Consider the following 13241-nt stretch of genomic DNA (forward strand, 5'->3'; position numbering starts at 1 on the left):
AAAATGAAATATATATAGCCATCAGATATCATGTGCGATTACGAAATTTAATTAACTCCCGCAAAAATGGAAAAACATATTTTGGATTTTAAATATAGTAAACAACTGATCTATTATGTATTTTTCCTTCTTGTTTACTTTAAGAGGATGTAGGGTGAAAAGAAAGGAAAGAGTGTGAAAGTGAGAATGCCCCCCCCCCCCCCCCCCCCCAAAAAAAATCCTACATATCCATTACCTTATTATGAAATAATATACGATTGTGAAAATGGGAATGAAAAATAAATATCATAAAAAAGATATGTCGTTGTCGTGTCATCTAAACAACATTTCATTCAGTAAAGTAAAGTTGTGACAGAATGTTATCTGCCCAGAATGCAGGATCCCAATTTGGAATGGTTAAAAACTAAAATATTAAAACATCAGAAGAATATTGTAGGCAATATTTTACGCTATTTACCAAGGTCAACAATGTACATCAATTAATGATTACAATTCATCTGTTAGTATATTGTTGATTTAGTTTCAATATTCCTAGAAGTACCTCACAGAACAATTGTATTCGGTGACATTGTATCTTGGTGCTTTCTAAAACCTCGTCTTCGGGTATCATTTTGATGTGCTCGTTTGCAAAAGTAAAAACATTCAAGTACGGAAGGAAAAAGGATTCAAGTTTTTCTGCTTTAGCACAGCTCTGCAGTTTTTCAAAAAGTTTAATGGTAATATCTAAAAGACTGATATTTTTGTCAGCGTCTTTCAAGTCGTTTGCAACACAGAATAGACAGTTCTTCAGCATATAACTGGATATAGTATCGTATCCATCTATAATTTCACCCCCGTCCCAAGACACGTCTTTATCATCCGCAGCAGTAAATTCCATTAATCTAGCGTTTGATGATGTCCCCATTATAGTGTCTTGACCCATCTTCAAGCAATTTTCAGTATCCATGTTTGGGATCTCGGGCTGTTCTGGAAGGCAATCTTTGTCTTTATCACTAACTCTGCAATTCCCATCCTGACCATTGCCCTCTAAGACGGATTCATTATCTGAAGCTTTCTTGATTGCTGGAAAAGTGCGTTCCAGCCACTCGGCGACTGTCAGGTTCTGGTTTTCTTGGCTGGTTAAACTTTTTGTTACTACTTTGTCTAACGATTCGTGTTCAGGCACGTTTAAGGCAGGACCCAAATGTATCCACCGACTGGTTTCCTTTTGTATAGTTCGAATTATGCTGCATTTTCTGGCTTGCAGTCCACCATTTTCTACGTAAAATGAAAGATTTGAAATTTCCATTCGCTGGTTTTCTTTTGGGGTAAATAGTCTCGTACACCGCAAAGTTTCATCGACTTCAATAACACAACGTGAGAGATCACAAACGCCGCTATTTTTGTACAATATAGTTCCCTGAATGAGACCAGAACACGACTCGCTATCTTGGGAACATGCGCTTTTCGAATCCTCTGACATTTCTGATTCAACCACTTGATTTTCCAAATGTTCATTTTCTTCAACAATTTCCATATTTTTAGTCCAATTGTTATCTGAATTTTCACTCTGGTCTTCGTCTGAACTACTTGTATTGTCAGATGAATCAACAAATATTTCGTCGAAGTTAAATTTTTCAGAGAACAATAACCTTGGACAGAATCGGTCGCTAATAAGTATCTTTGCCGCTGCATAACTTTCCAAATATACCTCAGGAAGACTTTTCAGATATTGCAGCTCGCTGGAAAATCGTGATATTCTTAAGTATTTTCGTCTTTCTTTGTTTCTTACTTCTGGAGGCTGAAACAAGAGAAAACATTCATCTTGGATTGATTCTCTCTGAATAGCGAGGTCCTGATTTCTAGTTTCCATTTCCTTTGGCAACCATCTTGGAAAGCACACTGCAGGCACCACATCGATGCTGATAATGATATCCTTCATTATTGGTCCACACCAATGAATCTCCATATTGAGAATGGGTTTGTCTGTTGGAAATTTCAACAGACCGTCAAAGTAAAAAATATTTTCTTTCCATGTATCAGGGTTATTAACGGCGTTTGTGAAGAGATCTTGGAAAGTGTCTCGAACAATAAACGACTCAATGACATGTTCATCTGCTAAATACTGCAACAACGGGTGAGATTCACGAAACGACTTCAGTTTTAATGTTGCAAAACCAGTGTCCATCATATCTTCATCTTGATAGGGCATACATTCTTCTGAAAAGTAATTGAGACAAAATGTAAAATCAAATTCGTCTGCTTCCCCAATTTTGCTTCCATCTTCAGAACTGCCTGTTGGATAAACCGTACATCTAAAGGCAGGATCAGTTGTGCTTATCAATATGGCAATTTTGTTCATCAACTTTAAAACTTCCTTTTTGACTTCATAGGCCTCAGACTCTTTGAACACAATGCCCGTTTTTGGAGAGCATATAAGATTATTCAGCAGTTCTGCAGGGTTTTCTGGAAAGTCTTCCACTTCGGGTAAAATCTCATTTATGCTTTTAACGTCTTCATGATATACCAACAAGTTAATATAATGTCTTTTAACTGGGTCTTTTAAACCAGCTTCATTTGGTTGGTCAGATAGAAAGTTACACAATTCATAATTCCCAACTCTCCAAGCTAGTTCAGCTGGAGTAATGCCGTTGTTGTCTGTGACGTTTCGAGGGACGCCATGTTTAATAAGAGCCTCGGCCATTTCTTGAGCACCATACCACGCAGCATAGTGAAGAAGAGAGGAACCGAACTTGTCTTTTGCATGGACACTGACTCCATTCTCTAAAAACAATTTATACACAGGCTGACGTTGCGATGCAAAATCTGAGATGATCACTCCACTTCTTGGGGAGTCCTCGGGGGAATAGAGGTACACGTCAGTGATTGGTGGACGGCCAAAGATGTCACAGATCGTAAAATCTGACCCGTGTTGTTTCAGTAAGTTAAAACAGTCAGTAGTAAGCACTCTAAAAAGTGCTGTTTGACCAAATATGTCTCTGATGTTGACATCTGCACCTGCCTGCAGCAATATCTCGGCTAATGGAGCTACCCTATCTAACACAGCATCCATTAAAGGTGTCACGCCAATGGCCGATTGGGTGTTGACATCGGCTCCCATCTTAATCATTTTCTTTATTGTTTCTTCTCTGTAATCAAGCTGATTGATATACAGTTGAAATGCGGAACAACCGTAGTTGTCTTTCGTGTTAAGTAGACGTTTGACGGGACAAGGTTGAATTATTTTGCCGTCCAAGAAATCGTTGATAAATGACTCTGTATCTTCTACTATCTGTTGGAAATCGTCCTCCTCTCTCAAGCTGGCACGAAACCCAGTCATAAACCTGTAGAATATGTTATACCCGACATTGTTGCGAGACTCTATATCGAATTTTCCGTTGGAGTTTTTCAGTAAATACCGTATAATCATTGGTGTAAATGCGTCATAGTTGTAGAAAACTTCATGCAATGGTGTATCTTGAAACTTGTCTTTAATATTTAGATCAGCACCATTCCTCAGGAGAATAGACATCGCACTCACCAGATTGGTCATGTCATCAATCTTGTTTTTGTCAAACAAGCAATGCAAGGGTGTTTTGCCTCGAAAATCCTGCGCGTTAACATCATAGCCACCCATAGACAACAGTTCTTCCATCTTGTCCACGTCACTCTCCTCCGCCGCCAGATGAAGAGGGGTCTTACCCAAACTATTACAAATGACACCCCTTGTGTTCCCGACACTCATCATGTAGCCTTATTCAGAAGATCTTCCGGATTTGAACTACCATCCAACTTCGTTTACTTTCGATTTGCGTTAAAACCAAATATTTCGAAATCCCACTATAAGAATCATTCATGCAGAGAAATGAAAATATAAACACTAGAGGGAATGGCAAGCAAATACATTTGTACGGTGTAAGAAAAAAATAATCCCAATCAACGTTAACAATGAGCCAGATTGGTTCATCGATGATACTCTAGCAAGGTTTTTAATAGATCTATTTTAGTAGTCCAAATACCTTAAGTATGGCAGCATTTGGATACGCTGTTATTTAAGTAGCGTTTTAAAAAAGATTCTATTAGAAAATGAATATGAAAAGGTATTATCTTAATTAAGTTTGAATATTTGTATCAATTTTTACATTTATTTTACATGTATGTTGCCAAGGAGACAATACTTGATAATTATTCCTTACAGTAAAAGCAATGCACCGGTATGTAGTGTTGTTAGATTTATGGTATAAAAATCGATATAGCGTGATGCATATTTGTATACAACAATCATGACTTGGCTAAAATTTATCTGAATTGATTACATGTACATCACTGCTTGGGTCTAATTTCCATGAAGGAATGAGTTTACAAATTTTGACAAGCAATATTTATAAAGAAAAGAAAAAAAGGACAACTACTGAGTATCTAAAACCTTCAATTTTTTTTTGGGGGGGGGGGGGTATGACTATCACTTCAAAATTTCTTTCTTAATTTCCTTATTTTCATTTCAATTTTTTTCCAAACTCTCATAAAGGTGAAGGGGGGGGGGTGGCAATTCCAGAGTAATTCAATTTAGAAAAATTCAAGGAGCAATCGATAGCTCTGTAAACCACGGAGAAGCATGTCTATACAAAATAATACATTTGGGAAAGAAGCTAAATGTAAAATACTAAATGTATACCAAAATATGTATTTTTTTTATGTACATGTATAATATGTATACATTTTACCTAACACATATTTTATGTACATGTCCTTTATACTTGTATATACATGTATTTAATAACTATAAATCTACTTATAGAATTTCATAAAAAAAAAAAAATAAATATTTTTGATATTGACTCTTTCAATAACTCATTACTGAATCCGTTGAATATATACGAATATTTTCTAATCATTTCCCCGTATTAGCACACCACACCATAAATCGCGCAATTTAAAATGGGGGGGGGGGGGGTTACTAATATTATGATTGCATAGATTGAATACAATACATCCAAGAACATAAAAATACGAATGACATATTTCAAAAACCATTTTGTCATTGGACTGATTAAATGACATTACAAGTCATTGTTCATTTAAAACAGAGCACCTCGCACAGGATTATAAAGCGAATTCTGAACCAAGTTCAAGGTCAATGGCATGCATTCCGCTGTGAGCGGCTGTCACGTTTGTTTCCCGCTCTGACTATTATTATCGTGAACAGTGTGCACACAGTCGGGTGTTAGTGTAGGTACGTTCAGTGCGCCTCACTAATTTATGATAGATTGACTGCGAGAAGAGAATATAAAATACCATTTAACGTGAGGCGGACAGCATCACATATTACATCAATAATAATGTGCTTCAAGACCAAATGCGGAGGCTGCGGCAAAGCAACATGGGCCGGTAATTTTTTTTTATCATAATTTGATTATATTTATTTCAAACTTTACGTGATATTCAGTTATACAGTTGACGGTAATTTAATTTAGAATATAAAAAATCCGATTGATCGAGATATGAAATCACTGTTAGCATGTATGCCATTGTGGATAGTTATAATATCTTGTGTACATATATCTATGTAGGCTTCTTTAGATATAAAATGTATTTTGTACGGATATTTGAACATATCAGTATATTATAATGTTTATGCATTGAGATTATTTATGATCTGCAATAGCGTGGTGTTGCGTCGAGATATATCCGCGTAATACTCAGATATCAGAGCTTAATGTGTCATTTCTAACACAGACACATACATGTATATCCGTGCCATTGTACCAACTCCTTCGTGATTTATAACCAACGAATATAAATATACATGTACTCTGCAGGAAAGCGCCAGTTATAATTCAAAATAGTTAAACAATATCAGAAAATAGAACCGCTGAGTCATACCAAGAAATCATTTAGGCAGAAATTTTTTTGTCAATGACAAAGATGTAGCGACTCTACTCCAAACAGACATAATTTGATTGTTAGTTTTGTTAAGAATTCTGTGATTGTCAGAATTTTAATGTAATGTCATTTTATTAACTAGCCATATGTTGGTTTACTGTCCATTTTTGTATTGAGTTGAGTGTCTTATGTGACAATTCAATAATCATGTTAAAGTTACAAATAGAATTTGTGCCCTTCCATATTCCAGTACGACTAATGAAAGAGAAAAGTCAGTAAATGGCTTGATGTCGATCCGATTTAATCCAGTGTCATCCGATATATCCAGGTGACAATGAGAAATAAATGTACCATAACAATACTTTGGTGGTGTGATGAAAATATCTCAACCCATTTATCATCTTGACAGATTGTATTACATTAGTAAACTAAATGTATAAAATATGTAATATTTTTTATGAAATTTGGGAGAAATCATTTTCGAACGAGTCATTTATTTTCATTAAAAAAAAACCGTCATAGCAACATCAAAGAAAAAATGTGTGTGATCACGACACAGCTTCTGGACGTTAAAATACCCCAACCTATACAAAGTGCATATTTCTCCATGAAGAAGTTGAATTTTGTCTTGCTTGCTTTGCACAATATAGTATTCTTTCTCAACAATTATCTATTTTTTTAAACTTCGTCATATTTTAGTGTTAAAAAATTGAAGGAGCATAGAAGGAACATGCCTGGATTTTTATTACTTAACCAGTATTAAAGCTTATGTCACATGAAAGATTCTCGAGAGGAAAATGAATAGCAAATCCGTGATGGCTTTTACTACTGACAATTAGTACAGAAACAGCATCACTTTAAATGCTGTTTTCTAAAAAAAAAAATAATAAAAACAAGTTTATGAACTCAAAACGTATGAAAGATTGCTAGGTGATAAGCATTAGGTCAGTTTCTCTCTATATAAAACAATAAATCACAGTTTATTGACATAGAATGACACAGTGTTGTAACATATCACATGTGTAACGCACCCCACTCATATCCGGCTCATGTGTGTCTTCGAAATATTATTCGATATCAGTTGCAAAATAATTTATATGTGTGAATAAAATCCGTGATTCTGCATCATCATGGTACTAAATTGTTTATCAAAAACCTTACGGTCAATGTCACTTTTAAGACACTTGAATCAAAACGTAAAGTTTTTATTTAAATTATTTTCAGTAGTATTTTAGTAACGCTATTGGTTATACATAGTTATACAGCAATATAAAGGTAATGGGGGCAACAAGTTGATTTGCTCAGTTGAGCAATATGGCAGAAAGGCCTCTTGTTTTCATTTCACATTTATTCCATTTCTTTTTTACGTTGTACATGTATTATAAATGTATTGTGCACATGTACTTTATTGTGCGCGAACTATCTGAAAAGAGGGATGAACTATTGAATGAATGAACGAACGAATGACAAGAACTTTCCAAATATTTTCAGATTTGCAAACCTTGTTTTTTATGATAATTATACAAGATGCACCCTAAGCGCATCGTTATATGTAAATTGCACAGAATTACTCTTAATTGGGCATGATATACTTTGGTCCATATTTTTTATTGCAAGAAATAGTTTTAAATTTTCAGAATAACAATAAAACTTTGATCGGTACCCATGCTGTCTCTATTTTACCCACACGGCGAATCTTAACTAGGTTTTACCTGGAAATCCTTATTTTATCAAGAATCTTGTGGCAATTAATAAGTTTTGATCGATAAAACGCGTCTTAAACTGTTTATGCATGAATTTGTCACTGAAAGAATTGTACAGAAAAATCTTGATCTACCAAGTTACATCGTTATTTACGAATTTGAATGTGAACATTTACTTTGATGTGAGAGTTTAAATATTTTACCTGAATTTAATTTCCAAAAATATAACGCATAAATTTTATTCAGCTAGATAACCGTTGGGATTTATGATGGATTAGAACATCCGACTGATTGTAAATTAAATGCATTTATTCAGCATAAATCATTTGCAGCTGCTTAGTATTAAACCACTGCATGGTGGGAAAAAAAGCAGAATTATGATACATGTAATGTTAATTGAAGGAGCAAATGGAACGGACCTTATAAAATATTCCCTTCAAATTTCACTTGTCACTGTTCAAATAAAATAACAATAGCAAACAAGGCACAATAATTAAAATTCTATATTATATCTAAGATATTTTTTGGTCGAGATTTATATAGTTTTCGTGGTATCAACCTATATGATAAAAATTACATTTGTAAAATCGTTCCTCTTTCGATACGCTATTGACGTATCGAAGAGGTGTGTGTGGTTTTTTTTTATATCTTAATAGCTGTAAATATTTCAGTTATTTGTGCAATCGGTTATCATCTTTTTTGTGATGCAGTTTTTTTTATACAGGAGTTTTCCTTTGTTGGGAATAATTATATTCTGTAACGATGACGTAGTGTTATCTATTTTTAGGCTGTGGGAATCACATCGAGAGCGCCCTGAAGGACGTTCCCGTCAATGAACGTTGTAAATGTCCGCGGGACTCGAAGAAGTAAGCTTCCAGGTATATTCACTGCTATTCCGGCCAAGTGAAAAGGTTCCATATTATTAACCAAGCACTTCGAGACACACACACACACTCTCTCTCTCTCTCTCTCTCTCTCTCTCTCTCTCTCTCTCTCTCTCTCTCTCTCATATTAATCTTAATGCACAACTGCGTCTCTTTCTTGTTCTCTCAGCTACTAGAACTAAAAACAAATTGAAGTGCATAGCAATCTCTATATGACTTGTTTTAAAATGACAATTAACTTAATCATATAAGAGCCACTCTGCCTATCTTTGTCTGCTGTAGTTTCATCAATATTAGTTGATCACAATTTTTCGTGGATTTTAGCTTTGACTTGCTTTACGAATACAAATATGTATCGGAGTAAAATATGATAGAGTGTTCAGATATTTTTTTTTTTTTTTAATTTAAATATTTTATTGTCCCAGACAACTTAAACATTTATTTGATGTCAGGGTTGGGAGGCCCTGAAGTCATCAAATTTACAATATCATTGTGAAAAAAGCTGTACATAGGACATTTTTTGCATATACACACACATTCATCCAGTGTTTATGGTTGTGTACACAGAGTAACTATATATACTAAGATTGTTCAAATTTAAAAATAAGAAAAAAAGAAAGCGGAAGTTGGAAAAAATAGAGTATCCCAAGTGTAAATTAAAACAGAGGACACTTATTGAAGGGAAGAAAAAATATCCCATCGTTTATAAAAATTGTCTTCATTGTTATTTTTTTTATACATATAATGTTCTAAATTTCTATAATACAGTATTTCTCTCTTTAAGCCTTCGAAAGACGGTAACATTTTGTTATTTCTTTTCTTATAAATATGGCGTTTTACTAAGATTATCAAAAGATTGATTATATTTTTGTGCTTTGACAGTTTACCAAACAAAATATCAACAATATTGGCATCAATCATCATATTAGTTTGATCATTAATCCACTCAAAAAAAGAATTCCATAGTTCTTCAACATAAGTACACTCCCAGAATATATGGGACAAGTTTTCAGGATAAAGGTCACAAAGAGAGCATAAATCAGATTGCACAATTCCAATTCTTTTCAAAAATACATTTGTAGTTAAAATTCTGTGAACAATTCTGTATTGAAACCATTGAATTTGTACATCTGTGGATATCTTAAAAATTGCACGGTTATGTAATTTCCACCAAAATCTGTCTACATCAAGGTTAAGTTCATTTTCCCATTTAGTTTCATATTTTGGTTTTTCCCAGGATGTAGCTGTGATTATATCATATATCTCTTTTGAACCCTTTATGTTTTTGAGAATTGGCTTTAAGAAAACTGGATAATATGGATTGTTGAACATAATTGTATTTACGTCGTAGGGCAGTTTTAACATTTTAATGTTGTTGACAATACCATAATAGGTTGTAAATGGAATCAGTACATCAAATTTATCACAGAAATCTTCATATTGCAGTACTAAGTATTTGACCATTAGTACTAAAAAAATCATATACATACAGAACACCTTTTTGAGCCAAGCATTCATAAAAAAAAAATTGTTGTTAATTTTAAAATTTTCATTATACCAGATTGGCTGAACAACAGATTCAGACACTTCGGTTTCAACAATTTTCCTAAATTTTAATAGAGCATCAAATACATCTCTCCAAAACAAGTTTGTACAGCAACTTGACAAAACTTTTGTAAACATATTTCCATACGAAAAAATGTTTTCAATTTTTGGCAAAGTACTGAGTAATAGTGATTTCCAAGAGGAAGTATAATTTAGAAATCTACGAATCCATGTGATCTTTAAGCTTGTACATAAATTGTTTAGATCTATCATTCTAAGTCCACCATCTTCATAGTTTTGTGTGATACATTTTATTGCCACTCTTGGAGGTTTATTATTCCATATAAAATTGAAAAAAAGTTGTTCTAACTCCTTCAGAGTTCAGTGTTCAGATATTGTTGATCAAACCTTTGTCCGCAAATTTGTAACGTGTCCCCCAAACAATGTTTTAAAATTAAAATAGTGATGTCTATACATGAATATTATTGAAACCAATTAATTTAAGTTTCTTCTGTTTGTCTCTCATTTCTTCCTTTTTTCTTATCTCCCAGAAGTTTAATATACTTGATGTTTATTTATACTTTTCAGGTGCTCGATAATGTGACAATGGACCAGGAAATCCTCACAGTTTTTTATTTCATTTTGATTTTGAATGTGTTTGTACATATGAACATTCCTTATTGTCTCATGATGTGTGTAAATACCGGTAATTGCGATTTCTACAGTATTGTTTAATTTTTTTCAGTTAATAAAAAACAAAGCATCACGCAGAATTTTTTTCAATAATTTAATTTTCTGGTTGTAACGCGGCATTTGATTGGACAGAAAAATTTATTTAATTTGTATAACCTGGTTTGAACGTCATAATACACGTCACAAAAACGTACTTATCCGCGAAGCGGATTATAAAGCGTAAACTGCCCCAACCCAGGTTATAGGCCTACTCGTATAGAGTTCTTTGGTATACATTGATGCAACATACTATTTCACGTAGCTCTTGATTTAGGCGAAAAATATGGTTGACAGTTTTTTATTGTCATTTTTTCATGCATACCCATCTAGTCGGTATCAATAGTCGATTTCCGAGATATCAATTCATTTAACAAAATCTATTAAAAATGTTTCACAAGTCACGTGACTACGGACAATGTGACGTTTCAGCGGTAAGTTTGAATTACACTCTTTCGGAACGATTTCACTGAATAAAATGGGTAACAGAGCTCGAAAGTGGCCTTGATGTTGAGGTACTGGCCGACATCTTCGCAATATCTTGCTCGAGTATAAGCCGCATATTTATAATAACCTGGATGATTTGTTACAACTAGAACTCAAGTTTTTAATCCAATGGCCGACCAGAGATATATTTCGTCTGAAATTACCTATAAAGTGTTCAAGTGCTTTCCGAGAACTAGAGCTGTAATTGACTGCATCGAGTTTTTTTATTCAACGACCAAGCCCACCATCTAGCCAGCATGTCACTGTGACATGGAGTCCATACAAACACCATAACACTGTTAAACTATTGGTTTCTATTTCCCCATTAGGCCCATTTACATTTTTTTCAAAACTTTGGGCTGGTTCTGCATCTGATAAAAAGATGGTTAAACAATCTGGGTTTATGAATAACTTAGAGTATCGTATAACATCTACGTCAAAATTAAATTCACTCCTTAAATAACTCAAAAATATTTAATCATTATGATTATCTTTATATCACAAAACCAACTTTAACTATCCATGATTTGAAATTATGAAAGAAAAGTGAGACAGTAACATAGGAAGTCAAACAATCACGACGTTATTGCTATTGAAAAGTCAAACAATTTTTAGAAGTCAAAGTATTTTGTATAATCATATATTGTTTGGTTTAATAAAACGTTTATTGCATTAATGCTCAGGGAATATGGAGATTTATTCCCCCAGAAAAAAAAATAAATATGATTTTTCTTGAAGAAATTAATCTTCATATCTCACATTTATGAGAGGGCTCGTGCGAATCTAAAAAATTTCGATTGCAAAGTGTTGTAAAGTGCTCGTGCGCCAATTGTGAAAGGGGCTTTACTTACATGTTGGTTATCTGTTGCATGGTAAGGAGATCAGGGACGGAATAGCAAATTCGCTATCTTTTATTTTGCACCCCCCCCCCCTTTAAAAAAAAATCTGAAAAATCTGTATTGTAAAAACATCAACATCTAAATAAAGTTATTTATTGAATCATGCATTTAGTAGATCACATATCTATGAAATATGAAATAGTTATGAAAAAACACACCCTTTCAGGAGGATACAAACTCGGTTTAGTCGGTTTAAAAAGTCGATGTGATTCGATAGTAGTACTAAACGGATGTCTGAATTAAATTGATGTCATCGAAAACTACAGCCAATATGTGCAAATCCTCTCCCATACGGAGATAAGGTATTGGAAGGCGCAGTGTGGACCGTTGCTTGAGACGATTTTAATGTAAGGACTGTTAGCACATGTCTAACATGATTATGATATCGGTATGATTATACATGTATGCATTCTTTCTTTTTACGCGAAAATAATATCAGTAGTTGTTTGGTCATGGTGTATGGAGCCATTCAGAAGAAGCAGGGTGAAAGACAAACTATCACTATACAATTCGAATAATTTCAACGTTTTATAATAAAACATGATTAATTGAAAATAAACATGGATAAAAATATTTTGTAAATTGTAAATAAAATGCAATTTATCAGTGCATCTCTAGAAAAGCGATTTATTTGTATTTACAGGGAATAAGCTGGCTGATAGGTCATTAACAAGGGTACCTACATGACGTTATAGTCATAAAAATATAAACAATGTCATGTATTTACATTGAAGGAATAAACAGCAAGCTGAAAAGTTCACCAGAATATGAACTTGGTTGGTCACGTGATTAAATCCTGTGAATATTTAAGCTCGAAGAGAAGGTCAAGAGTTTGTTTAATGCCGTTTTTGGAAGAGACTGTAGGCATTCTAGATATATTTCATTCGTCAAAAATGGACAAAACTCCGAGATTTGTTACCTATATCCTTCATATTTCACAAAAAAAAAATTGTTTAAAACATTAATTTTTTTATCATGTTTATCAAAAATTTAGGCCCCGGTACACCCTATGAAACAAAGATGTGTAATGAAGCATCATTTAAAGAATTTATATCTTGAATTTCATAAACCTGTAGGCACCTTTCATTTATAATCTTGGCCTTAAGAGTTAAGTATAGTTTATAAAATATGTC

At 33.7% G+C, this 13241-nt stretch overlaps 1 protein-coding gene and 1 long non-coding RNA gene across 2 annotated transcripts; one reads left to right on the top strand and one right to left on the bottom strand.

Moving 5' to 3' along the window:
* Positions 1–202: 202 nt before the first annotated feature.
* On the bottom strand, positions 203–4360 carry LOC128181379 (uncharacterized). Its single transcript, XM_052849770.1, has one exon. It carries the CDS (start codon positions 3725–3727, stop codon positions 494–496), a length of 3234 nt encoding a protein of 1077 aa, XP_052705730.1. The 5' UTR covers positions 3728–4360; the 3' UTR covers positions 203–493.
* An 848-nt stretch (positions 4361–5208) lies between these two features.
* LOC128181380 (uncharacterized) lies at positions 5209–10760 on the top strand. The gene is made up of 3 exons (XR_008243311.1): positions 5209–5367; positions 8353–8443; positions 10583–10760. It is a non-coding gene; the product is annotated as an uncharacterized LOC128181380 (long non-coding RNA).
* The last annotated feature ends 2481 nt before the right edge of the window (positions 10761–13241 follow it).

This window comes from Crassostrea angulata, chromosome 4, assembly GCF_025612915.1.
Source record: "Crassostrea angulata isolate pt1a10 chromosome 4, ASM2561291v2, whole genome shotgun sequence".
Taxonomy (NCBI): Eukaryota; Metazoa; Mollusca; class Bivalvia; order Ostreida; family Ostreidae; genus Magallana; species Magallana angulata.

Bases quoted from the DNA above. Each gene is read 5' to 3' on its own strand.
- LOC128181379 (XM_052849770.1), bottom strand. From the start codon at position 3,727: ATGATGAGTGTCGGGAACACAAGGGGTGTCATTTGTAATAGTTTGGGT.